The sequence below is a fragment of the Schistocerca americana genome, chromosome 4 (genome assembly GCF_021461395.2).
Source record: "Schistocerca americana isolate TAMUIC-IGC-003095 chromosome 4, iqSchAmer2.1, whole genome shotgun sequence".
NCBI lineage: Eukaryota > Metazoa > Arthropoda > Insecta > Orthoptera > Acrididae > Schistocerca > Schistocerca americana.
The window spans coordinates 554,709,730-554,736,482 of record NC_060122.1 but is presented as its reverse complement, the minus strand read 5'-3'; the positions used below and the strand labels follow the sequence as shown (position 1 = coordinate 554,736,482).

The 26,753-nt window shown below is 45.0% G+C and overlaps 1 protein-coding gene across 1 annotated transcript in view; it reads right to left on the bottom strand.

The window, feature by feature from the left end:
- LOC124612424 (UDP-glycosyltransferase UGT5-like) overlaps window positions 1–26,753 on the bottom strand; it is a 135,163-nt gene that overhangs the window by 11,076 nt on the left and 97,334 nt on the right. The window contains exon 3 of the mRNA XM_047140629.1: window positions 23,334–23,556. Within this exon, the coding sequence (XP_046996585.1) occupies window positions 23,334–23,556 (223 nt within the window). The remainder of the gene's footprint in view (window positions 1–23,333; window positions 23,557–26,753) is intronic.

Below are 26,753 nucleotides of genomic sequence, written 5' to 3'. Positions count from 1 at the left end.
TTCTGATCATGATGGTCGCATTCGTGTTTGGTGACATCATGCCAAATGCACATTGGAAGTGTGTATTCATCATCGCCATACTGGCGTATCACCCGGCATGATGGTATGGGATGCCATTGGTTACACATCTCGGTCACCTCTTGTTCGCATTGACAGCACTTTGAACAGTGGAGGTTACATTTTAGATGTGTTATGACCTGTGGCTCTACCCTTCATTTGATCCCTGCAAAACCCTACATTTCAGCAGGATAATGCACAACTGGATGTTGCATGTCCTGTATGGGCCTTTCTGGATACAGAAAATGTTCAACTGCTGCTCTGGCCAGCACATTCTCAGATCTCTTACCAATTGAAAACGTCTGGTCAATGGTGGCCAAGCAACTGGCTCGTCACAATACACCAGTCACTACTCTTGATGAACTGTGGTATCGTGTTGAAGCTGCATGGGCAGCTGTACCTGTACACATCATCGAAGCTCTTTTTGGCTCAATGTCCAGGCATATCAAGGCTGTTATTATGGCCAGAGGTGGTCGGTCTGGGTACTGATTTCTCAGGATCTATGAACCCAAATTACGTGAAAATGAAATCACATGTGAGTTCTAGTATAATATATTTGTCCAATGAATACCCATTTATCATCTGCATTTCTTCTTGGTGTAGCAATGTTAATGGCCAGTAGTGTAACTTGTTCCATCTGTGATGCCATTCACATGGATGAGACACTGTGCCATCCTGTGATATAGCCGTCCATGTTGCATTCACCTGGTTCAAAATTTCATCTGTGGTGTTTGGCATTGGGTCACAATGCTGCAACTGTCGCTTCACTACATTCCACACATTTTAGTTCAGTGAGAAGTCTTGTCATCTGGCAGGGCAGGAAAAAAAGACTGACATCTTGTGACATCAAGAAGGCATGTCTTGACATTAAGAAGGCACATCTTCATGCAGCAACATGTTGTCGTGCATTGTCTTGCTGAAAAATGGCATCTGGGGTGTTGTGTGGGAAGGGTATGGCTGTGAGTCGCAGGATGTCATTCACATATGTCACACTGGTCACAGTGCCTTGGACACACACCAATGGTTATTTGTGGTTGTACCCAATAGCACTCCACACCATAAGGCCTTGAGTTGCTGCTGTATGCCCTGTGCGAATACAGCCACTAATGACACTCCCCCCGTCTGTGCCAAACCAAAGTAAGGCCATCATTTTTAAACAAACACAATGTGGATTCTTCCAAAAACACCATCTGGTGCCATTCCTGTTTCCAGTGACTGCTCCATACGCTACTGCCATCTGGCATGCTTCTGCATGTTCGTCAAAGGTAGGCGGAGTAGTGGACGATGCACACATAACCCATGCCATAATAAATGGCATGGACTGTCACCACTGATAATGTACAATGTGTTACACAGTTCTGCAGCTGTGCCAGAGCCAAGGAGAGTGCAGATCTGTTCTGCAATGTCATTCAGAAGAGGTGTCAATCTTTTCCGGTGGAGGGGGTTTAGAAACCCGACCCATCTTGTCACAATCTATGGCCCACTGTGAACCATTCTGTACACTCCTGTCGCACTACCAAAACACTTCATCCCACAAGAGCAGCGGTTTCCCAGATGGCTGCATCACATTATCTCATGCCAATAATGCGCCCTCTTTCAAACTAACTGATTTGACTGTGCAGTTCATGCATACATCTACAAGACATCCTGCACATCTGCTCAAGTCACACTGATCCATTACTTTTGATTTTAGAGTGGCAACGAGAGCTGCAGGCACATTTTACTGGTAGATGTTGTTGTGCCATCATATTGATGTTGACCTTGAACCCACAGGCTAACATGGTTCAAATGCTGATCGTTTCTGCAGAACATAGTAATGTACATATACTGTGCTTGTCTGTGGCTCAGCGACCATCTTCACATTGAGTTGATACCTATCCTCACATGAGTGGACTTCCACAATGGGCCAAAATCACGGGCCATTTCTGTGGCAATCTCTAATGGATCAAGCCTGCTGATGTAAAGACCGTAGTTTCCCAGCCTGCCCACCTGAAGTCCATAGTTCCCACTAACATGCGGGCCCTGCCTGTCAGAGCTAGTCTCACTGATCTGCCCACAGGCTGTGTGTGTGTGTGTGTGTGTGAGGCTGTGTGTGTGTGTGTGTGTGTGTGTGTGTGTGTGTGGTGTGTGTGTGTGTGTGTGTGTGTGTGTGTGTGTGTGTGTGTGTGTGTGTGGTTTAAGGGCGCTCAACTACTGAGGTCATTAGCACCCAGTCACAGTTATTAGAGCACATGGAATCTAGTAAAACTCAAGGGGAGGGGGGACACCAGAAAGGCTTGACAAAGATGCAGATAAAAGAAGTAAAAAAGTTAGATGTCGTCGGACAAGCCAGTCAAAGATATAAAACGCAGAACACGAGCAGCTGCTCGAGCGTCATCAGCTAAAATATCCGGTAAAGTAGATGGCAGGGACAGGACAACACGAGATTGACTAAAACGGGGACACGACAATAAAACATGGCGCACTGTTAACGCCTGACCACAACGGCACTGCGGGGCTGGGTCACTGGAGAGCAGGTATCGGTGGCTAAACCGGCAATGCCCAATCCGCAACCTGGTCAGAAGGACCTCTTCTCGCCGAGATGGTCGGGAGGAGGATGTCCAAGCAGTTGGGAGCGGTTTTACTGCCCGGAGCTTGTTTCCTTGGAGGGATGACCAAGCATCCCACAACAACAACAACACAAGCCTCTTACAAACATCCCCACGAACGTCAGATGACGGGACACAATGGGAGGCTGGCCGAGGCAGGAGAACTGCAGCCTTGGCTGCAGCATCCGCAGCCTCATTCCCAGGCACTCCTACATGTCCGGGAACCCACAGAAAGCTGACAGGAGAAGCATTAGCAGCGAAAGAATGGAGGTACTGCTGGATCCGTTGAACCAAGGGATGGACCGGATAGGGAGCTCCAAGGCTCTGAAGAGCCCTGAGTGAGTCAGAGCAGAGTACATACGATGAATGGCGGTGGCGGCGGGCATACTGAACGGCCTGATGGAGAGCAAAAAGCTCGGCCGTAAGGCTGAAACATTGGTCGAGGAGACGGTATTTAAAGGTGGCGGCCCCAACAACAAAGGCACAGCCGACACCATCGTCAGTTTTGGAGCCATCGGTGTAAATAATGGTGTGACCGGCAAGTCGAGCACGAAGTTCGACAAACCGTGAGCAATACACTGCAGCCGGAGTACCCTCCTTCGGGAGTGAGCTGAGGTCGAGATAAAGCCGGAGCCTGGAGCCAAGGTGGTGTCGGGCTCTCACCCTCTCTGAAGGTGGTAGGGAGGGCAAAATCCAATTGTCGAAGCAGGCGACGGAAGCGGACTCCGGGAAGGGGGGGGGCAGCAGGGCAGACACATACAACCCGTACTGACAGTCGAGAGAATCGGCGAAGAAGGACTGGTAAGAGGGGTGGTCGGGCATAGACAACAGCCGGCAGGCATACCGACACAGCAGTACGTCGCACCGGTGGGTCAATGGTAATTCGGCAGCTTCAGCATAAAGACTCTCGACAGGACTAGTGTAGAAGGCTCCGGTCGCAAGACGTAACCCCCGATGGTGGATGGAGTTGAGACGGCGTAAGAGGGATTGCCGAGCAGACGAGAAGATGAAGTTCCCATAATCCAGCTTCGATCGGACTATGGACCGATACAAGCGAAGCAGGACAGTGCGATCCGCTCCCCAAGATGAACCACTAAGAACTCTGAGGACATTAAGGGAACATGTACAACGGGCCACCAAATAAGAGACATGCGGAGCCCAACAAAGTTTCCTGTCCAATGTGAGCCCTAGAAACTTAGTTGTTTCCAAGAATGGGAGAACAACGGGACCGAGATGTAAGGATGGCGGAAGGAACGCTTTATATCGCCAAAAGTTGATACAAACCGTCTTCTCTTCAGAGAACCAGAAGCCATTTGCCACGCTCCATGAGTAGAGGCTGTCTAGACAACGCTGAAGGCAGCGTTCCGGGAGGCATGTTCTCTGGGCACTGCAGTAGATCGCGAAGTCATCGACAAAGAGAGAGCCTGAGACATTAGGTGCAATGCAATCCATAATTGGATTGATCGCAATGGCAAAAAGGGCTACGCTCAAGACGGAGCCCTGAGGCACTCCGTTCTCCTGGAGGAAGACGTCTGACAATACGGAACCCACACATACCCTAAACTTTCGATCCGTTAAAAAGGAATCAATAAAAAGGGGCAGGCGACCACGTAGGCCCCACCTGTGCATAGTGCAGAGGATACCTCCTCTCCAACAGGTATCATAAGCCTTCTCCAAATCGAAGAACACGGCTACCATTTGGCGCCTTCGCAAAAAGTTGTTCATGATGAATGTCGACAAGGTCACAAGGTGGTCAACAGCGGAGCGGCAGCGGCAGCGATGAAAGCCACATTGGACATTGGTAAGTAGCCATCGAGATTCAAGAATCCAAACTAACCGAGCATGAACCATGCGCTCCATCACCTTACAGACACAGCTTGTAAGAGAAATGGGGCAGTAACTAGAAGCAAGGTGTCTATCCTTCCCGGTTTTGGGTATAGGAACAACGACGGCGTCACGCCAACGCATGGGGACCTGACCTTCGGTCCAGACGCGATTGTAGGTACGAAGAAGGAAGCTTTTGCCCACCGGAGAAAGGTGTGCCAGCATCTGAACGTGAATGGCATCTGGCCCCGGAGCAAGGACCGGGACAGTGCAAGCGCACGTTCAAGTTCCCGCCTAGTAAAGGGGGCATTATAAGTTTCCAGATTCAGCGAGTGGAAGGAAGGTCGCCGAGCCTCTTCTGCCTCTTTCCTGGGAAGGAAGGCAGGGTGGTAATGGGCGGAGCTTGAAACCTCCGTGAAAAACCGGCTGAAGGCGTTGGAGACAGCCACAGGATCAACGAGGACCTCATTACCTGAGGTCAGGCCAGGTACCAAGGAGTAGGCCTTAATGCCCGACAGCTGGCGCAGGCCACCCCATACGACAGAAGAGGGAGTAAAACTGTTAAAGGAGCTGGTGAAAGAGGCCCAACAAGCTTTTTTGCTGTCTTTGATAACTCTACGGCATTGCGCTCTGAATCGTTTGTATCCAATACAATTCGCTAACGTAGGATGGCGGCGAAAGGTGCGTAAAGCACGTCGTCGAGCACGGATAGCATCTCTACAAGCCTCGTTCCACCAGGGGACGGAAACGCGACGTGAAGAAGAGGTAGTGCGAGGAATGGAACGTTCGGCAGCATTGATGATAACAGCCGTGAGGTATTCGACCTGACTGTCACAACTGAGAAAATCGTGGTCCGAAAAGGTCGCCAGGGAGGAGTAAAGTCCCCAGTCAGCTTTTGGCATGTTCCAGCGTGAAGGACGTGGGGATGGGGTGTTGTGCAGGAGACGAACGACACAGGGGAAGTGGTCGCTCGAATAGGTGTCAGAAAGGACATACCACTCGAACCGACGGGCAAGAGTGGTAGAACAGATCGAGAGGTCCAAGTGGGAGTAGGTATGAGTAGAGTCCGAGAGGAAAGTCGGGGCGCCAGTACTGAGGCAGACAAGATTGAGATGGTTGAAGACATCCGCCAAGAGTGAGCCTCTTTGACAGGATGCAGGAGAGCCCCAAAGGGGATGATGGGCATTGAAGTCACCAAACAATAAAAACGGCAGGGGAAGCTGAACAATCAGGTGCATCATGTCAGCCCGACTAACAGCAGATGACGGTGGAGTGTAGATGGTACAAACTGAAAAAGTAAAAGCAGAAAGAGTAATACGGACAGCTATTGCTTGGAGTGGGGTGGTCAAGGGGATGGGATGGTAATAGACATCGTCCCGAACGAGCAACATGACCCCACCATGAGCTGGGATACCGTCCACAGGGGTGAGGTCATACTGCTCCGAGGTATAGTGGGGAAAGGCAATACGGTCAGTCGGGCGCAACTTGGTTTCCTGGAGACCAAGGACGAGCGGACAGTGCAGGCGGAGGAGCAATTTTAATTCCTCCTGATTAGATCGAATACCTCTTATGTTCCAATGTAACAAGGCCATCGCTAGTCAAAAAAGAGGGGGAACGAGACGGGGGAAGAGCTGGTCACCTCAACCGCCGCGGAGGGCCAGGTTCGAGGGAATAACGCTACAACCGGCAGGAGGCGGATCCTGTTCCATCGAGTCATTGCCAGCTGCGGCCGCTGTCCCTGGTTGTGTACGAGGGGCAGCATCATTTGCCGACAAGAGGCCAGCTGAGCGCCTGGCAGCAGAGCGTCCCGGCGAAACTGAGGACGGCTGGGAGCAGCGACTCACGGATGGAGCGTCAGACGAACCGCGCCGGGGTGGAGAGGAGGATAGAGAGTTCTTCTTGGAGGCCTTTTTGGAAGTCCAAGGAGGCACAGGGATGGTGGGCTAGACCCGAAGAAGGTCCTCACGCGCGGGGTACGTTTTGGAACGCCGGACCTCGGAAGCTGGGGTCCGGAACGTTTCCCCGATGGACGCCTGAGAAGGAGGAGGAGGAGGAGGAGGAGGAGGAGGAGGAAGGGTGGCCCCTGGGGCAGAGGGGGCGGGGGCCATGGGGGAGGATTTGGAATGGAGGGATTTGGGAGGCGGAGGCAGAGACCCCGGATGGGGGGAGGAGGCAGAGGGGGGACAGGATAGGGGTGAGGATAACGCGGAAGGAGTGGACACAACTGAGGCAAATGAAGTGGTCAACGGCACGGGATGGAGGTGGTCATACTTCTTCCTGACCTCAGAATAAGAGAGACGATCCAAGGTTTTGAGTTCTTGTATCTTCTTCTCCTTCTGATATGCGGGGCAGTCTGAGGATCTAGGCGAGTGGATGCCAGGACAATTAACGCACCAAGGTGGTGGGGTGCATGTACGTTCGTCACGAAGAAGATGTCCACAATCGCCACAAAGGGCCTCAGCCTCACACCGTGACGACATGTGCCCAAAGTGCAAACACCGAAAACAGCGCATAGGAGGTGGGACGTAAGGTCGCATGTTACACCGGTAGCTCATCACCTTTACCTTCTCCGGGAGAACGTCCCCCTCGAAGGCGAGGATGAAGGCCCCGGTGTCGATGCGACGGTCTTCGGGGCCGCGCTGGACTCGCCGGACGAAATGCACGCCTCGGCGCTCCAGGTTGGCCCTGAGCTCCTCATCAGATTGCAGCAGGAGGTCCTGATGAAAAACAACCCCCTGCGTCCTATTTAGTGCCAGATGCGGGACAATGGACACTGGGATGTCCCCTAGGCGGTCGCACGCCTGGAGTGCCGCCGACTGTGTGGCGGAGGTGGTCTTTATAAGAACGGACCCTGAACGCATCTTACTGAGAGCCTCGATTTCCCCGAAGATGTCCTCAATGTGCTGAACAAAGAACATGGGCTTGGAGGTGGCGAACGTCCCCCCATCGGTTCGAGAACAGACCAGAGAGAGAGAGAGAGAGAGAGAGAGAGAGAGAGAGAGAGAGAGAGAGAGAGAGAGAGAGAGAGAGAGAGAGTGAGTGTGTGTGTGTGTGTGTGTGTGTGTGTGTGTGTGTGTGTGTGTGTGTGTGTGTGTGTGTGGGGGGGGGGGGGGGGGGGGGGGGGGGGGGGGGCAGATTTTCGTGATTTATCCATGGGCCCAGGACTGCGGTGCTCCTAGGCAGGCCAGAGGCCATGGATGATGGATTTCAGATTTCAGGAATTTCGAATGTCTCACTGCAAGTGCATTGTTACAGTGTAGCATTTAATAGACATTTTATTTATTATAATACATTTTGGCACTTCAAACGGTAGTTTATACATTAAAAAGTATGGATAATAACATAGAAGAAAACTGTGGCAGTCGCTGGCAGTTTGTACAATGTCTACTCGTGTATTTCTTGAAAGAAATAGATTAATTGATGTAACATAGTGGGTAATAACCAGCAATAATGAACACTCTAGAACCAACATTTTATTGGCGGTCACCTATTTTTTCTGAGGTTATTTCTGAAAGCAGTGAAGGTATTTTAAATCTGTCTTGTGACTCCAACAAAATGCATATTTTTGTCACCAAATGTGTTTCGCTTTGTTGAAATAAAATAACATCAGTGGTCTTAAGCAAACACATATACCATTTGGCTTGCTTTCTCCATATAAAAACAGTTCTTTGCTAAAGATGTTGATGTTAGTGGTGAAGATTTTTGCTCACACATTTAGGAATTCAGAAGTCCTTACTTTTTTTGTCAACTTATGTCTTTACTTACCCTTGAGATCTCAAAATTTGTCACAGAAAAATGCTAAAACTTGTCTGGAAATCAGGGAAATATCAAGGAATTTCATGTGGGGAAACTTGTGGCAACCCTGGGAGAACTGCTGAATTGATTTTCTCTACTTTTTATTTGGGATGTTCAAGTTGTAGTTGATGCAGTTGGACATTGTTCTTGACTGTACTTTAGACCACAGTCATTGTAACAGAAATGCAAATAAAACTCATTGGCCTTACTGGATATTTCTGTTTCCAGGTCATACCATGGCAGCTGGTGACATTGTGTCTTTGGATGAGGAACTTCCTCAGTGCCAGCTAGCTCAAGAAACACATTGGCTGAGCAAACTTATTCTGCCTGTCACTAGTCTAATGGAGAATTTGCAACATAATGTAATACATTTGGCAAATATTTAACCATCTTTTTGCTTCCAATAGGAACTGCAGCTTACTTCACCATTTACGTTGGGAATTCTCCATCTTAGCCATCACTGATACAATAAGGGAGCACTGTCTGAAGCAGTAGTATGCCAGCTCAGTTTTAAAGTGTTTGCCCATCGAACAGAAGCCTGCAGTAGTTTTTGGTTCTAATCTTAATGGAAACAAGATTGATTCTGTACCCTGTAGATGAAAAGGTGAAAAACTTGCTGAATTGCACACTTTTATATATGATTTTTTTTCTTCTGTTGATTGTATTGACTTAATGATTGGTTTTGTATGTATCTACCCCTGTTGCCACATTTGCACACTTCCATGGTAGTCCTGTAATGCTACTTTAGTGTGACTGGACTAAACACAGACACAGACTTTTGTGAAGCCAGTAGTGAGTGTTATCTTGCTAATATGTGAGAATTTAGGACACCTTGATTTAAGAAAGGCATTTTTGTAACATTATCGTAAGTTTTAATTCCATTTGTATTAGTACAGTGCATACTAAATAGCATTTTTTCGTTAGTTTATTGAACACAGCAGATAAACTTATGAGATGAATTAAGCAGCAACAATACGGTCTCCCACAGCATTTAGATCGTTGGTTTGGGGGCGGACCAAACTGCTAGGTCATCAATCTCTTGTTCCAATTAAAATAACTCCACAAGGATTGGAGTAAAACCGTCAAGACATACAAAACAACTGTAAGAAAGGAGAAAACCACAAGAATGACAGAAGGGCAAACAAACACTAAAATGGACATAATCGGACAATAAAACCGCAGAGAGATCGATACAAGAGCAGATTACCAAGGATGGCTGACCATGAGAATAAAAAGGAGCCAGCCACTTTCCAACACATTAAAACCTCCACCCTAAAAGCACTAGAGTGCAGAGGGACAATGGACATGTGCTAAAACAGATCAAATTATAAAACCCACCCTCACAAATAAAATGTAAAACTAAAGCTGCTGTTGAGGCATTGTCACCCAACACCGAAGGTAGGGTGCTGGGAAAGTTAGAAGTCCGCTTCAGAGCAGGTAAAAGTGAGCAGTCCAGCAAGAGGTGCACAACCGTCATTTGTGAGCCACACCAATACTGAGGTGGGTCCCTACGATGTAGCGTATGGCCAATGCGGAACCAGCAGAGGATAACTTTATTCCTTGTGAGATGACCACAAGGAAGACTTCCACACATTTGTAGTCTCCTTAATGACATGCAGTTTGTTGTGCATACTGTTATGCATTCCACCTCCCAAAGCTGAAAAACCATGCAGCACAAAACAGAGCACAGGTCAGTTTCCGAGATGCCCATCTCCGGAAGCGGTTTCCACATAGCCTGTTGGCAATTTCATTGCCTGGGATTCAAAAGAGTCATGCGATCCACACAAACAACACTGAATGATGGGACCATTCCAGGGCAGAGATGGACTCTTGAATGGATGCCACCAAAGGATTTCGAGGGTAGCACTGGTCGATAATTTTACACTGCTTTAGTAGTCAGTACGCAGTAGAAATGACTCACCAGGGCATGAGCGGATGTGCACAAGAGCATGAAATATGGTCACCGGCTCTCCTGTGAAAATGCTGCAGTGATCTGGGAAGGAGTGCTGTTCAATATGTCCTCCAAGAACATACACAAAGCCTATGTGACAATCAGCCATTGAGCCATCTGTGTAAACCACTTCATGACCCCAGTACATGTTGAGAATCGAGAGGAAGTGATAGTGAAGAGCTGCAGGGTTAATGGAGTCCTTAGGGTGATGCAAAATCTCCAGAAGGATCTGTGGCTTAGGTGTACACCATGGAGGTGTACATGAGTGGGCCTTGAGGAGAGGAGGTAATGGGAAGGACTCCAGTTCAGAAAGAAGGGACCAGATGCAAACCACAATCTTGAGACAGTGAAGGCTTCCCAGTCTGCCTTGTTTAAAGCCCATCTGGGTAGACATCCATGGGCATGATGCCAGGGTAGTAATAGAAAGATGGAGAAGTGGTCACAACCACACAGGTTGTCATGTGCTCTCCAATGGGTAGATGGGAGAAGGCCAGGACTGCACACCTAGAGATCAATGGCCATGTGCCACACTGAAATGTGTGGGGGTAGCCACACTGAAATGTGTGGAGGCACCTGTATTTTAGAGGCAGAGGTTGAGTTGAGACAGTAAATTTACAACCTCCATACCTTGGCCAGTAAGCATGACACCATCCCACAAGGTGTTACATGCATTAAAATCTCCCAAAAGTAGTAGAGGTTTAGGGAGCTGATCAATCAGTGCAGCCAATATGTTCAGGGCTACTGAGCGATTTAGAGGAAGATATTCATTGCAGACAGTTGTTCCTGTGTCGTCCTTATCCTGACAGCCATTGCTTCAGGAGGGCATTGAAGAGGCACAGGTTCACTACATACTGACTTCAGATCATAGACGCAAACTCATCTGACACTGTATTATAGTTGCTACGGTTCCTGTAATATCCACTGTAGCCACAGGGGACAGGGGTTCGCATTGCCGGGAACAAGGTTTCCTGGAGGGCAATGCAGAAGACAGATGTAAAGCTTAACAGCTGCCATAGCTCAGCTAGGTGGTGGAAAAACTGTCGCAATTTCACTGGAGGATGACGAGATAGTGAGACTGGGAAGGCATGAAACACTCAATGAGGCAGTCTATGCCTCAGGGTCACCTGCTGCCACCAGATGAGAACCTGTGCAATCAATATCTAATGTGTCCGAGGGTCCAGCGAGATCTAGGTCCTCCGTGGATGCCAGAATCTCCACTTCTTCATCAGCCACAGAGCTTATAGGTAGTGGTGGTGTGGGTGCCATTGCAGTGCCTTGGTTCTTGTGGGTCTCTTTTTAGGTTTCTCTTGCTACTCCTTAGGTTTGCCCAGTTGGGAGGACTTCACTGATTCAGTCTCAGGGCCGTGAAGCTCTACAACCAGCTACCTGCAGCTGCTTCAGCCACTGGCAGGTGTCGGCTTCGCCTCTGGTAGGAACCTGGGAAGGGAGTGTCCCAAGGGATCCCTTCCTGGCGAGAGGAACTGAAGAAGACTTACACTCCTCTGGCTGGGAAGTGGGGACTGATGTCCCTGATTAATTTTTTTTTTCCTTCTTTGGGGGGGGGGGGGGGGTTGCTCCTGAAGTGGGTTGTGCAGGAGCAACAGAGAGGGAAGTGTCCCCCCACAATCAAGGGAGCAGATTGAGTCTGACGGCTCAGAGCCAAGTGTACATGGTAGAACCGTAGTCATAGCGGCGGCATAGGTTGACATCATATGCACAGGATGCAGCCTCTCATATTTTCTCTTAGATTCAGTAGGTCAGTTGGTCCAGGGTCTTGTATTCCATAATTTTTCTTTCTTTCTGGAGAATCCTGCAGTCTGGCAAGCAAGGCGAATAGTGCTCTCTGCAGTTGACCCAGATCGGAGGCAGGGCACAGGGAGTATTTGTATGTGAAGGACATCCATAATCCTGGCAGGTGACACTGTAAGTGCAGCAGGAAGACATTTGTCTGAACTTCCAGCACTTAAAGCACTGCATCAGGGGAGGGATATATGGCTTGACATCACAGTGGTAGACCATCCATCACCTTGACCTTCTTGGGTAATGTGTCACCCTAGAAAGCCAAGATGAAGGCACCAATGGCGACCTGATTATCCCTCAGACCCCAGTGGATGTGCCGGATGAAACGGACACCTCGCTACTCTAAATTGGTGCGCAGCTCATCGTCAGACTGCAAAAGAAGATCCCTGTGAAATATCATACCCTGGACCATATTTAAGCTCTTATGGAACATGATTGAAACAGAAATATCCCCAGCTTGTCACAGATGAGTAGTGCCCATGACTGGGCAGAGGATGGTGTCTTTATCAAGACCGACCCTGACCGAATTTTGGACAAGCCCTCCACTTCCCCAACCTTGTCCTCTAAATGCTCCACAAAAAAATGGAGGTTTCATTGACAAAGATTCCCAACAACTCTCGTACATACGAGGTACCAGTGTGAACAAGCTTTGCTGCCATCCTTAGCCTGTCATTCCTCCCATGGCCAAGGGGTGGGGAATGATTTGGGGTCATATTTCTTAGCATTGAAGTTAAACCTTGATTGTTTAGAGACTGCTGGTGTGTCACCACCAGCAAGAGATGATGTACTAAGCTTCGAGGTGTGTCATCCACCCTGATGCCACCCACTCTGACCAGGGGCCCTCTCCATGGACACCACCCAGCCACAGCAAAAGCCACCTTCCCGGATGGCCACTGCTGGGAGTCCCGATGCCCCAGGGGGATGGGCACCTACTCCTTGGCGTACGTGGGGAGTTAATGGTGCAGGCATCAGCAGTGCAATCCCTGTGAGGTCAGGGGGGCTGCAAGCAACAGGATACATGGCAGCCCCACCACGATGGACTGCCTACTGTGCTGGATATCCGGTACAAAACAGTCCATTAGCAATGTCAGCACAGAAAACGATAACGCACAGTGGATGGAGGAAAATGCACCCAGGAGGCTGACCCTGCCCAACAGCTGGAGAATGGGCAGAAGTGCAGATCCAAATCAGTGAAGGATGTGAGAGGTCTCAGTACATGATGGACATGATGCACCATGTAAGGTGCCCTTCTCAAATTGGAAGAATGGAGATCAAAACCTACACGGACCATCACATAAAGGCCAAAGCATGTGAGACTCCTTTTAGTCGCCTCTTATGACAGGCAGGAATACCTTGGGCCTATTCTAACCCCTGGACCCAGAGGGATCATCATTTAGAACTGACATTTCCCTGATAGTTTTCTTGACTTCATGCTTGTAGACAATATATTGGTGGCACTTCATCTCCTTGGATGTTGTGTTGTTTCAACAGACAGTAATGCTGGGCAGTTCAGTGTAATGAAGAGACAAGGGGTCTCTCAAATTCTGTCACTGACTGTACCAACAGCCTTTCTGTGGTAGCTTCTCTTGACTTGATGAGTACAACATTGGTGCATAGTTTTGTAGTCTTTAAGAGAAATAATGTTGTAGGAGCTAAGAACAACTATATCACAAAATTCAAGAAATTAACAAAATGTGTCCAAATTATTTGAGAGCATTTGTTTTATATAAAAGATAATACTTTATCTTTTTGGGAGTAAGTGATTTTAGATCAGTCAAATATCTCACAAAATTTCAAACACAATCAGGTCTAAATTGAGTTGCCAAAGAAAAAGTTTTGTCTGTATGCATAAAATTATTCACAGAAGTGGCAGACAGAATGGGAAACCAGACAACAGAAAAAAATCATTAAGATGAAACTGAGTATGAGAAAATAAATGCTTAATGAGCAGCTCAAAGTTCGCTCTGTAAGTAAAATTACAACTACACCGGGAAAAACAAGTTCCACCATTCACTGTAATGTTTAAATTCTGCATGAATGAATTTATTACAATTTGGTTTAATATGTATAATAGTCCGAAAGAGATAAGTAGGTACAAGGTAGCTCGACCTTACAGTTGACAGAAGAAGCATACAATATGGTTTTACAATGGAAATTATGGTTTGTTTCCCCCCAGTATTCAAGGAAAACAGAACTCATAAAATTGCTGGCCTGCAGTTATGGAACTACATAATCCAGATGACTGAATGCACTACACTTTGCCTTTGTGTAATTAAAATTTAATTTGAGAAAAATGACCATTTTCTAATTTAACATTTTTTAATTTAGCCAAATAATACCATCATTACTGAAAATGATTTTGCATTTGGAGGAAAGGTGACAATTATGAAAGAATTTGCTAATATGAGACAGCTAGATTCTGATTAAATTAAGTGCTCAGCTTTGTTAGGAAGTATCAGAACTTAGTCCTCCCAGTACCTGAGGCACAGAGCATGACAATAAAACATTGTCAAGAATCCTTTATTTTGGAAGTGTTAATTTCAAGTTTGAGTGTATGTGCTTGTGGGGCAATAATATTTGAAGTCGAGTAGCTGTTTCATCTATATTAATAGATTACTTTCTTTGCAAAATTCTCTTTCATTCATTCTAATTGTCCTTCAAACCAAGCAGCATTACTATGAGGCTAGGTTTCAAACACTGATGGCCGATTCCTGATTTTTGATACCATGGGTATCCTAATATGTGACAGTATTGCATATTGGGACACACTATCTCGTATACCTTCAGCCTGTCACACTAGTAGCTCATACTTTTACTAAATGGTTTGACAATTTTATGAATTTTTAGAAGCCATCTGATAATGATCTTGATGTGCTAATACTTTTTAGGCATAGGACACAAAGCAAGAGAAAACCACATCCACATCACCTCCATGTCCACATCATTACTCCATTCAGCAAACAAAATGCAGCCTCTTGGGTGGAATTCTTGGTCCCCTTTAAAATGGGTCATCTCCAAGAAATGGAAACCTTGTGAATAAATAACCTAGGCAATCTCATTTTTAATTACAAGGTTATTTGGAGTGGTCTACTTGAGAGCAAGAAAAATAAAAAATGCTATAAATTTCCTTTTCCCCAATAACAGGGGTATACTTAAGAGGCAATGACTATTCAGTACCCCAGGAGTTTGACCTACAAGATGCAAACAACTGAGTAAATATGAGGCCAAAAGATATCCAGCCAGGTACAAAAATCAGCAAGTCACATGAAGAGCCATCAGCTATAGTAAATTAGCACAGTCAATCTGTTGAGTAGTTATTATATTCTCCATGAAGTATGTGGAATGCTATCCTTGGCCTCCTAAAGAATTTTGAATTGAAAAAGGGCTTTTGCATACCCTGACTGCATTTCTTTTGCACAATAAACACAGAAAATGTTAGAGAGGCACTAAGCACAACAACATAATTACTTTATGGTTTACCTGTTCTTATATTGGTCAATATTTAGTGTTTTCTCTGATGTTCCCATATTAGGACACCCATTATTTCCATTCGAATTAGCTTGTTTCTACTTTTTTCATATTTACATGTATTAAATAGTAGTAATCCATACATATTACGAGAGTGCACATGTGTGTGCATGTGGGGGGGGGGGGGGGGGACAGGCATTATGTTTAATACATTTATTATTAACTACTGAGACACCCCTACAAGTGAGTCAACTCAAGAAAATCTGACACCTGGCTGCACTTTTGACAGCTTTTAACTGTTAAGTGTAAATGGTTGCACAAAATCAAAGCTTTCTATTAGCTATGGAGAGGTGATACTATAGAGATGTTTGCAAAAATTGTATTGTAGACACACGAAGCACCTGCACCAAGTGTACAGAAATTGACTGGGATCACGTTTCCTTATTTGTATGCTGTACTTACACATTTGTACATTATGCCTATTTCTTTGTATGAATTCTTAGTTTCAGAAGTGTTTTCATGAGCTCATGGAAATTTAATTTCTTCAGTACTTCACTACAAATGGAGTTCACTTTTTATTTTTGTGTCTAATAGAAAATTGGCAAAGAAATATTTGGGCAATGCTGGGTTTGTCAGCTAGTTCAATAAAAAAAAAAAAATGAAAAGTACAATGATTCCACAGATTTCCACTAACAAACACACAATTATGACAAAGACGAGTAATGCAAGACAAGGAAAGTTTCGCATCAGGTATGAGGCTAGAATGATATCCACCCACCATTAGCATAAATTGCCTGCCTCATTGAATGTGGCATGCAGGTGGTGACATGTCTCATCATCAAACACACTTCCATGTTTCCAACACCAGATCCCACAGTTGGTCAGGTGAGCAAGAGGATGGTTCAAAAAATGGTTCAAATGGCTCTGAGCACTATGGGACTTAACTTCTGAGGTTATCAGTCCCCTAGAACTTAGAACTACTTAAACCTAACTAACCTAATTACATCACACGCATCCATGCTCGAGGCAGGATTTGAACCTGTGACCGTAGCGGTTGCACGGTTCCGGGTTGTAGCACCTAGAACCGCTTGGCCACCCCGGCCAGCCATGGGGATGGTGTCAGCCAGTCTAAGTTCATGTGACTTCATTTTGGCCCACAAATTTTTGGTAGGATTCAAGTCTGGCACTCAAACAGGCTAGTCAATCAGATCAATGTCAGTTTGTTATGAAAACTATTGCTGAATGAGTCGACCAATATGAACTGATGAGTGGTCTTGCTGGAACTGGACAACTCCAATGAAATGGTAAAACTCTCAAGTTTGCACCATTGTATGTTTCATGATGTGCACATACTGATCTGCAGTGATATGATCATAAATTCGATGAAGTATCCGTGCCCCATCTGATGACACCCCCTAATTGTCAACAAAACGGGAGCTGGAGATATCCATTGGGAGACAGGCCTCTATAGGGTTAATGTCAAAAGCAAGGAGGATGACACTCAGGACGGAACACTGAGGCACACCATTTTCCTGGATAAAAGTGTCTGACAAGGCAGAACCCACACACACCTTGAAAAACTCTGTCTTGTAAAAATGCCCAAAGGAAAGAGGCAAGGCACTCACAGAAGCCCCATGTGTAAAAAGTATGGATGATACCAGTTCTCCAGCAGGTGTCATAGGCCTTCTCCATGTCGAAAAACCTGGCCCCCATCTGGGATTTCCACAGAAAACCGTTCATGACATGGGTGGACGAAGTAGCAAGACGGTCAACTGCAGAACGCCATGCTCTAAATGAACACTGTGCGTTAATTAATAAATTGTGAGACTCAAGCCACCACACCAGATAGGCATAATAAATCATACATTCCATCACCTTGCAAATGTTGCTGGTAAGAGAGATGAGGCAGTAGCAAGAAGAAAGGTTTTTGTCCTTACTGGGCTTAGGTATGGGTATGATAGTGGCTTCACACCATCATCCGGTAAATGTGCCCTCTGTCCAGATACGCTTGTTTGTGTTAAGCAGAAAGTGCTTGACTGCAAGAGAAAGGTGGTGGAATATCTGAATGTGGATGGCGTCTGGCCCTGGGGGCGGAGGATCGGGATGAACAGACAGCATGATCTAGCTCCTCATAGTAAAAGCAGCATTGTAGCACTCACAATTCAAAGAAGCGAAGGGTATGAACCGAGCCTCCTCCACTTGTTTCCAATGGAGGAAGGCAGGGTGATAATGGGAAGAGCTAGAAACTTCCACAAAATGGAAGCCCAAGGTGTTGGTGATAGCAATAGGGTCCACAATGATATCGTCAGCTACTGTCAGGCCGTAAATTGGGGAATGAATCTTGGTCCCAGAGAGCCGTTGGATGTTGGCCCACACAACAGAGGAAGGTGTGAAACTGTTAAAAGAAGTAGTGAATGAAATCCAGCTAGCTCTTTTGCTATCCAGAAGAATGCGACGAGACTTTGCAAGCATTTGTTTATAATGAATGCAGTTTTCCATTGTAGAGTGTTGGTTAAAAACATGGAGAGCATGTGTCCTTGCACGAACTGCATCGTGCCATGCCTCAGTCCACCAAGGGACTGGGACACGACATGGTAATGATTAAGTGTGAGAAATGGAATGTTCTGCAGCAGTAAGGATAACTTCGGTGTGGCAGTCCACTTGGTCATCACATGTGGAGAAATCTTGTTCTGCGTAGGTCACCAGGGAGGAGTAAAGCTGCCAGTCAGCCCTCGTAAGCTGCCATTTGGGCATGCACGCTGATGGGGTAGTAGTCAGCAAATGGAGAGCATACAGGAAATGGTCACTCGAGTAGGTGTGAGAAAGAACGGACTACTGAAGACAAAGGGCAAGCTGAGCAGTGCAAAATGTAAGTCAAAATGGGAATAGGTATGCGAGGAGTTAGAAAGGAAAGTGGGTGCTCCAGTGTTAAGGCAGAAAAGTTGGTTAAGATGGTCAGCCAAGAGGGCACCTCTCTGACAGGTCCTCAGAGAACCCCCAAAGAGGATGATGTGCATTAAAGTCACCCAGTAGCAAACATGGGGGAGGTAGCTGCCCAGTAAGCTGAAGGCAGCAATGACACTGGTAGCAGCACATCAGATTCAGAATGTACGGCTGGACTGTGTTAACTGCATAGCCTGCTTTGAGCTTGGACGGAAGCACCACTATCAAATGTGAGGAAGAGAGTGAGGGTGGGTACTAAATACACAATGGATGGCAATGACACCCTGATCAGAGGGGTAAGATTGAATTTTAGCCTGGGTTAGACTGTCTAGCAGCTTCTTGTAAATTACACCATGGGAAAAATTCAAAGTTCTATGGGCCTTGACACGAACAGGGTAACTGTGGAGAAACGAAGCAGCAAGCAGTAGTTGTGCTTGAGCATCAGAAGCCGTCTCCAAGAGCGAAGTGCCATTCCATAATCGAGAGCAGGATTTCACAGGGCCAGCAATTGCATCAACACCTTTGTTAATAATAAACAGATTTACTGTGGCGAAGGACTGACGGTCTTCAGTATGCGAGACCATGAGGAACCGTGGTGCAGTGGGAAGGTTCTTTGAATCATTAGCCTCATTACATTTACATTTTGTACACAGTGAGAACATGATTACCTCATCGTGAGGAATTCCCCACGATTGCCAGGATCTACGATGGTGTGCTCCTCCCAACTGGGGGCCCCCTGCACAAGGGGGTGCACCCGCCTTAGGTGATTGTTCACACCTCAGGTCACACCTCCGGAACACCTGACAGAGGGACCAATCAGCAATTGGGGAAGGTTGCAACTCAGGCAGTCACCCCTCCATGGGTCTGGTCTGTACCAGGGGGTACGTGCGAACCCTACCTGTCGACCCGGGCTGGGAATTACGAATTACCCAGTCACCTGTTATGCATCAGACAAGTGGGCCGGCCATCGGGAGCACACATGGAGGAAAAATAAAAAGGAGGATCCTAAAATGCTGAAGCAGAGGAACGAAAGGAAAAGGCGAAACCCAACGAAAGCAAAAGGGGAGACCCAAATAAAGCAAAAGGGGAGACCCAAATAAAGCAAAAGGGGAGACCCAAATAAAGCAAAAGGGGAGACCCAAATAAAGCAAAAGGGGAGACCCAAATAAAGCAAAAGGGGAGACCCAAATAAAGCAAAAGGGGAGACCCAAATAAAGCAAAAGGGGAGACCCAAATAAAGCAAAAGGGGAGACCCAAATAAAGCAAAAGGGGAGACCCAAATAAAGCAAAAGGGGAGACCCAAAGAAAGCAAAAGGGGAGACCCAAAGAAAGCAAAAGGGGAGACCCAAAGAAAGCAAAAGGGGAGACCCAAAGAAAGCAAAAGGGGAGACCCAAAGAAAGCAAAAGGGGAGACCCAAAGAAAGCAAAAGGGGAGACCCAAAGAAAGCAAAAGGGGAGACCCAAAGAAAGCAAAAGGGGAGACCCAAAGAAAGCAAAAGGGGAGACCCAAAGAAAGCAAAAGGGGAGACCCAAAGAAAGCAAAAGGGGAGACCCAAAGAAAGCAAAAGGGGAGACCCAAAGAAAGCAAAAGGGGAGACCCAAAGAAAGCAAAAGGGGAGACCCAAAGAAAGCAAAAGGGGAGACCCAAAGAAAGCAAAAGGGGAGACCCAAAGAAAGCAAAAGGGGAGACCCAAAGAAAGCAAAAGGGGAGACCCAAAGAAAGCAAAAGGGGAGACCCAAAGAAAGGAAAAGGGGAGACCCAAAGAAAGGAAAAGGGGAGACCCAAAGAAAGGAAAAGGGGAGACCCAAAGAAAGGAAAAGGGGAGACCCAAAGAAAGGAAAAGGGGAGACCCAAAGAAAGGAAAAGGGGAGACCCAAAGAAAGGAAAAGGGGAGACCCAAAGAAAGGAAAAGGGGAGACCCAAAGAAAGGAAAAGGGGAGACCCAAAGAAAGGAAAAGGGGAGACCCAAAGAAAGGAAAAGGGGAGACCCAAAGAAAGGAAAAGGGGAGACCCAAAGAAAGGAAAAGGGGAGACCCAAAGAAAGGAAAAGGGGAGACCCAAAGAAAGGAAAAGGGGAGACCCAAAGAAAGGAAAAGGGGAGACCCAAAGAAAGGAAAAGGGGAGACCCAAAGAAAGGAAAAGGGGAGACCCAAAGAAAGGAAAAGGGGAGACCCAAAGAAAGGAAAAGGGGAGACCCAAAGAAAGGAAAAGGGGAGACCCAAAGAAAGGAAAAGGGGAGACCCAAAGAAAGGAAAAGGGGAGACCCAAAGAAAGGAAAAGGGGAGACCCAAAGAAAGGAAAAGGGGAGACCCAAAGAAAGGAAAAGGGGAGACCCAAAGAAAGGAAAAGGGGAGACCCAAAGAAAGGAAAAGGGGAGACCCAAAGAAAGGAAAAGGGGAGACCCAAAGAAAGGAAAAGGGGAGACCCAAAGAAAGGAAAAGGGGAGACCCAAAGAAAGGAAAAGGGGAGACCCAAAGAAAGGAAAAGGGGAGACCCAAAGAAAGGAAAAGGGGAGACCCAAAGAAAGGAAAAGGGGAGACCCAAAGAAAGGAAAAGGGGAGACCCAAAGAAAGGAAAAGGGGAGACCCAAAGAAAGGAAAAGGGGAGACCCAAAGAAAGGAAAAGGGGAGACCCAAAGAAAGGAAAAGGGGAGACCCAAAGAAAGGAAAAGGGGAGACCCAAAGAAAGGAAAAGGGGAGACCCAAAGAAAGGAAAAGGGGAGACCCAAAGAAAGGAAAAGGGGAGACCCAAAGAAAGGAAAAGGGGAGACCCAAAGAAAGGAAAAGGGGAGACCCAAAGAAAGGAAAAGGGGAGACCCAAAGAAAGGAAAAGGGGAGACCCAAAGAAAGGAAAAGGGGAGACCCAAAGAAAGGAAAAGGGGAAAACAAAGAAAGGAAAAGGGGAAAACAAAGAAAGGAAAAGGGGAAAACAAAGAAAGGAAAAGGGGAAAACAAAGAATGGAAAAGGGGAAAACAAAGAATGGAAAAGGGGAAAACAAAGAATGGAAAAGGGGAAAACAAAGAATGGAAAAGGGGAAAACAAAGAATGGAAAAGGGGAAAACAAAGAATGGAAAAGGGGAAAACAAAGAATGGAAAAGGGGAAAACAAAGAATGGAAAAGGGGAAAACAAAGAATGGAAAAGGGGAAAACAAAGAATGGAAAAGGTAAAAAAAGAAAGGAAAAGGAAGTGAAAAACGAAGGTGAGTCTGTTCATATGTCAGTGACAGAATGCAGAACATTCCCAATAATACCAGAGAGATGTTCCCCAAGGGAGGGGAAAAGAATAGCAAGAGGATAGACCGGCAGCACGGAATGAAAAAATGCTACGAAGGGTGGGGGCCCGTGTTAGCCAAGCATGAACCTGCCGAAGTGTGCTGAGCCCCCTGGGGGGATGGGCTCTAATGCCAGCACTCCATAAGCAGTTGCTGGTGGTTTGCAAGCATTCATTCATTCATTCATTCAGGAAATTGGTCTCATTCTTTAGTTTGACAGTGTTTAGAAACATACATTCCACAAAGGTGTCAACTAACATACTGTCTTTCTGAGATGATACCATCCCTAAGCGCAAAACTCAAAGCTGTCCAGTTGCCTCTGTCCTGCACCACTGTTTCTCGGCACAGCAAGGTTGAAAGCTGCACCTGGCTGCTGTTTCACATGCACTGCAACCATCACACTGGATGAGTGCCAGGGCACTGTCTGTCTTGGTCCACATAAGCTGAGAAATTCTGGTAGTAAATGGCTGTTTGTCATACACCTGGCTGTGACATAGGGTTTTATCATGTTTAGTGTACCTCAGCTATATTAACGAAGTGAGGTGGCGCAATGGATAGCACATAGGACAATGAGAGTTCAAATTCACATCCGACTATCCTGACTTAGGTTTTCTGTTGTTTCCCAAAATTGCCCCAGGCAAATGCCAGTATGGTTCCTTTGAAATGGGCATGGCCAGTTTCCTTCCCCAATCTTGAACCATTCCAAGCTTGTGCTGCTTCTCTAATGCTCAAATGCTGCCATGCCACTACCATGTAACTAAACATACTTGCTCTTCTTTGTGTATTCAAGGGAAAAGCATCTCTGCCTCTTAAACAAATGAAAGTAAGTATTACAATTTTATATATAAAATAATATGTGGCAGTTACATGCAGTCACAAAGGATCCAAAAGGTCTATCAGGAAAATTGGTAGAATAAGAAGGAAACAAAGACACTGCTGAAAGTGTGTGTTGCAGTACCACTTGTGTGAACTGTACACTACTGAAAGTATCTGAACTTATTGAGATATGTAAACAGTTTTGTTTTGTCGACTGCATACCACCACCTGGAGTTGGTTATCCAGTGTTCCAATAGATTTTTGCTGTGAAGGTATGGCTTAGTACAGGTCGTCTTGGTTGACCAGCTGCTATGAAGTGCAACTACTCTTAATAGTAACTGCCATGAAAGACTGAAGTGATATCTTGTTTTCAGAAATTTATTCCAACATGACAATGCACACAGTGTTATGGTATTTACTGTTCAATGGATTATCCTTCCTCTCTGGCCTACCTGCTTACCCAGGATATCATCAACTAAGAAAGTGTTACAGGTTCATTAGTTCATTCCATAGTTAACACAGTTGAAGTTTGAATTCTATTAGAAACTATCAAGATTGTAATTTGAAAGCCACATATTTAATTTCTCTGTTTCAATATGCTGGGAGCTTCAGGAAGTAATTTTTTTAATTGTGTAATGCTGTTCCATTGTTCTGTACCTAAAATCATTAAGTAATATGTGAACTGAATTTTATTTGTATTTGATTCAGAGAGAGAGAGAGAGAGAGAGAGAGAGAGAGAGAGAGAGAGAGAGAGAGAGAGAGACATGAAACATTATTATTCAATAACCTACTCCATTGTAGTGGAAACAAGTACTTACTGAGAATGTCAAATTGCGGCAGCCAACTGCGGATCATTACATTGGGGGGCTTTCCCGGCAAATCCTCTGCTTCCCATTTCCATATAACATGTTGTGGCAGTTCTGCAAAAGCATCCAAAATAGCTTTTCTTTTGCTTTCAGGGAATGTCTCAGAACGAACAGTTGATCCATATGTAAAATAGATGACACCATGCTTTGCTTCAATAATGAATCGCTCTATGTCCTGGAACAACAATTGGATGCAAATATTCAGAGACAGTTCATAGAAGCAGAAACAATTTAGTTTGCAATTCTTGGCAAAAATATTTCACAGAAGAAAATACTTTTATTGCAATGTAGACATAGATGAAGTAGTGCCAAAAAGATTACTTACGATTTCAACAACAATCAAAATTAAAAATTACATTTTCATTGGTTAAAATGGAGAATAGATCCATACTAAATGGCACATAGCTAGTTTATTATCAAGATGTGTTATACTGAAGTATATGATGTTGTTGTCATTAATTTAAAGACTGGTTAGATACAGCTTCCACACAACTCTATCCTGTGCAGGCCTCCATCTCCAAATAACTACTGCAACCTACATCCATTTGAACCATAAATTTCTTATTTCCCCAGTTTGACTCATTTCAAATGCTTATATTCCTTTCTTGTCTGACTTTATCATCCATATTTCACTTCTGTACATGGCTACTCTACAGACAATCACCTTCAGAAAATACTCCTTAACACTTAAAATTTCCTATGCTTCCAAAAATGCCAACCTATATTTTATAACCAGTCTGCATTTTATAACCTCTCTACTCATCAGGTGTTTTGCAGACAAAATAGAAAACCTTATCTGCTACATTTAGTATCATTTGCTAATCAAATTCCCTCATCATCTCCTGATTTAATTCAACTACATTTCATTCCACATTTTTTACTTATGTTGATGATCACCTTACAATTTATTTTCAAGATATTCATTCTATCCAACTGCTCTTCCAGTTTCCTTGCTGTTTCTGACAGCAAACAACAATGTTTTTATTTAGTCTCCCTGATCTTTTTGATTTCTTCTCCAAATTTTTCTTTTGTATCTTTTACTTCTTGCTCAATGTATGGATTGATCATCATAAGGGGTAGGCTACAACCCTACTCACTCCCTTGTAAACTACTGCTACCATTTCATGGCTTTCAGCTCATAAAAGCAGTGTTTCCTGTACAAGCTCTATATAACCTTTCACTACTTATAATTTATCCTTGCCATCTTCAGAATTTGAAACAGTGTATCCAATCAACATTGTAAGAATATTAATCTACAGGTGCTATAAATATAGGCTTTAACCTATCCTCTAAGAATAAGTCATAGGGTCAATATGCCTCTTTTATTGATAAATTTCTATGGAACCCACACTGATCTTCTGTGAGGCTGGCTTCAACCAGTTTTCCCAATCTGTAAATGTGTGTCAGCATTTTGCAGCCATTACTTATCAAACAGACAGCTCAGTAATATTCACATTTGTCAGCACCTGCTTTCCTTGGTATTTTAATTATTACATTCTTCCTTAAGTCTGGGGGTATTCATCCTGTCTCATAGCTTGCACACCAGGTGGAACCATTTTGTCATGGTTGGCTCTCCTGAGAATTTGAAATTATATGAAATGAAATCCTTGATTTGATAGAAAAGTGACCACTTTCAGTGTGCATTGGTGTGTGCACTATCCCAAAAGATCCCTGTCACTACTGGTGTCAGAGGGGATACCTTTCTTAGATTAAAGTCAAGAATCATGTGTCCTGTTGTCACAGGAGTTAAACAAGGGAAGATCCAAACAATGTTGAAGGAATAAAAATGCTGAAGGAAGCACAGGAAAGTAAGGTTAGCTTATTTCATCAGAATATTAGAAGACTGAGTAATAAGATAGAACTTTTTGTCCATCTGGAAAATGTAGAGAGCTCTGAAAAGATAGACATCCTGTGCCTATTTGACACCACATAATCACAGGGTTAGAGAATTTGCTCAATGTAGAACTAATATTGGGCAAATGAGGAGCTGTTACATACTTTAAGACAAAATACAAGTTCATAGAATTGAAACAAGTAGACTTTGTAGTGATCTGCCTACAAAAGCTTGTGCTTGGGAATTAAAACTGAAAAATTGTTCATTTTAATAGTAACAATATTATGAAAAGGAAAGTTGCTGCTCACCATACAGCAGAGATGCTCAATCACAGATAGGCACAACAAAAAGATTGTCACAAATGAAGCTTTCGGTCAGTAAAAATAGGCCAAAAGTTTTATTTGTGACCATATATGTAAGCAAGCTTGCATCTTATGTACAACAAAGAGAATTAGCCCTTTTGCCAATGAAACTAGTAATGTACAATCCATGCATGCATATAGCAACAGAAAGAATGAGTAGCAATGTTCTTATAAATATTATTGAATTGTTTTCTGTAAATTCTCATTTTCAAGAAGACAACATATTCAGTTCTGAACATCTAGAGGTACTACCTAAGCAGTAAGTGTAACACCAAGAAGAAATAACAAACAAGGTGAAAACATTAATATATTTAGGTGCAATATTGATGAAATGTTTAATTGGGAAAAAATTTTTGAACACTCAAAATAAGCCAGTTCCTCATCTTGGGAAACAAGTGGAAGTCACTTCATGCAAGATTGGGGCTGTAGGATGGATGAGGGAGGGTAGGTAGGTAGTGTTTAACGTCCCGTCGACAACGAGGTCATTAGAGACGGAGCGCAAGCTCGGGTTAGCGAAGGATTGGGAAGGAAATCGGCCGTGCCCTTTCAAAGGGATGGATGAGGGAAAATCTCACATTTGAATGAATTAAGGAATACTTTAGTGCAGTTTGCCATTTGAGGTCTGGCATTGTCATGCAAAAACAAAATTTTAAATGTCTGCTTTCCTTGGCGTTTGTTTTCAACTGCTCTTCTAAGGCTGTACAAAGTTCAACAGTACTGGGCAGAATTTTTGGTTTCTCCACGTTTGAGAAAATCAATAAGAAGCACACCTTGCCTATCCCAAAACACTGTCACCATCAACTTCCTTGCTGACAAGGTTTGCAAACATTTTCTTGGTTTTTGTGGGGACCATGTGTGCCCCCACTCCATGGACTGTAATTTTGTCTTGCAATTGGTGTGTTTCACCCAAGTCTCATCACTGGTTATGATTCGTTCCATTAATCCCGCTGTTCTTTATGTTGCTCTGTAAGCATCTTGGGCACCCATCATGCACAAAATTTGCAGTAGCCTAGCTTTTGAGCTACAATTTTGAACAACAAAGTCCGCGAAATTTGTGGAAAAGAAAGCAGAAGCTCCATTATTGTGAAGTAACGGTTTTCAAGAATTGTTTCATCAACTTTAGTGACAAGACCATCAGTCACAATGCTTGGGCGTCCACTCTTCATCATGAACATT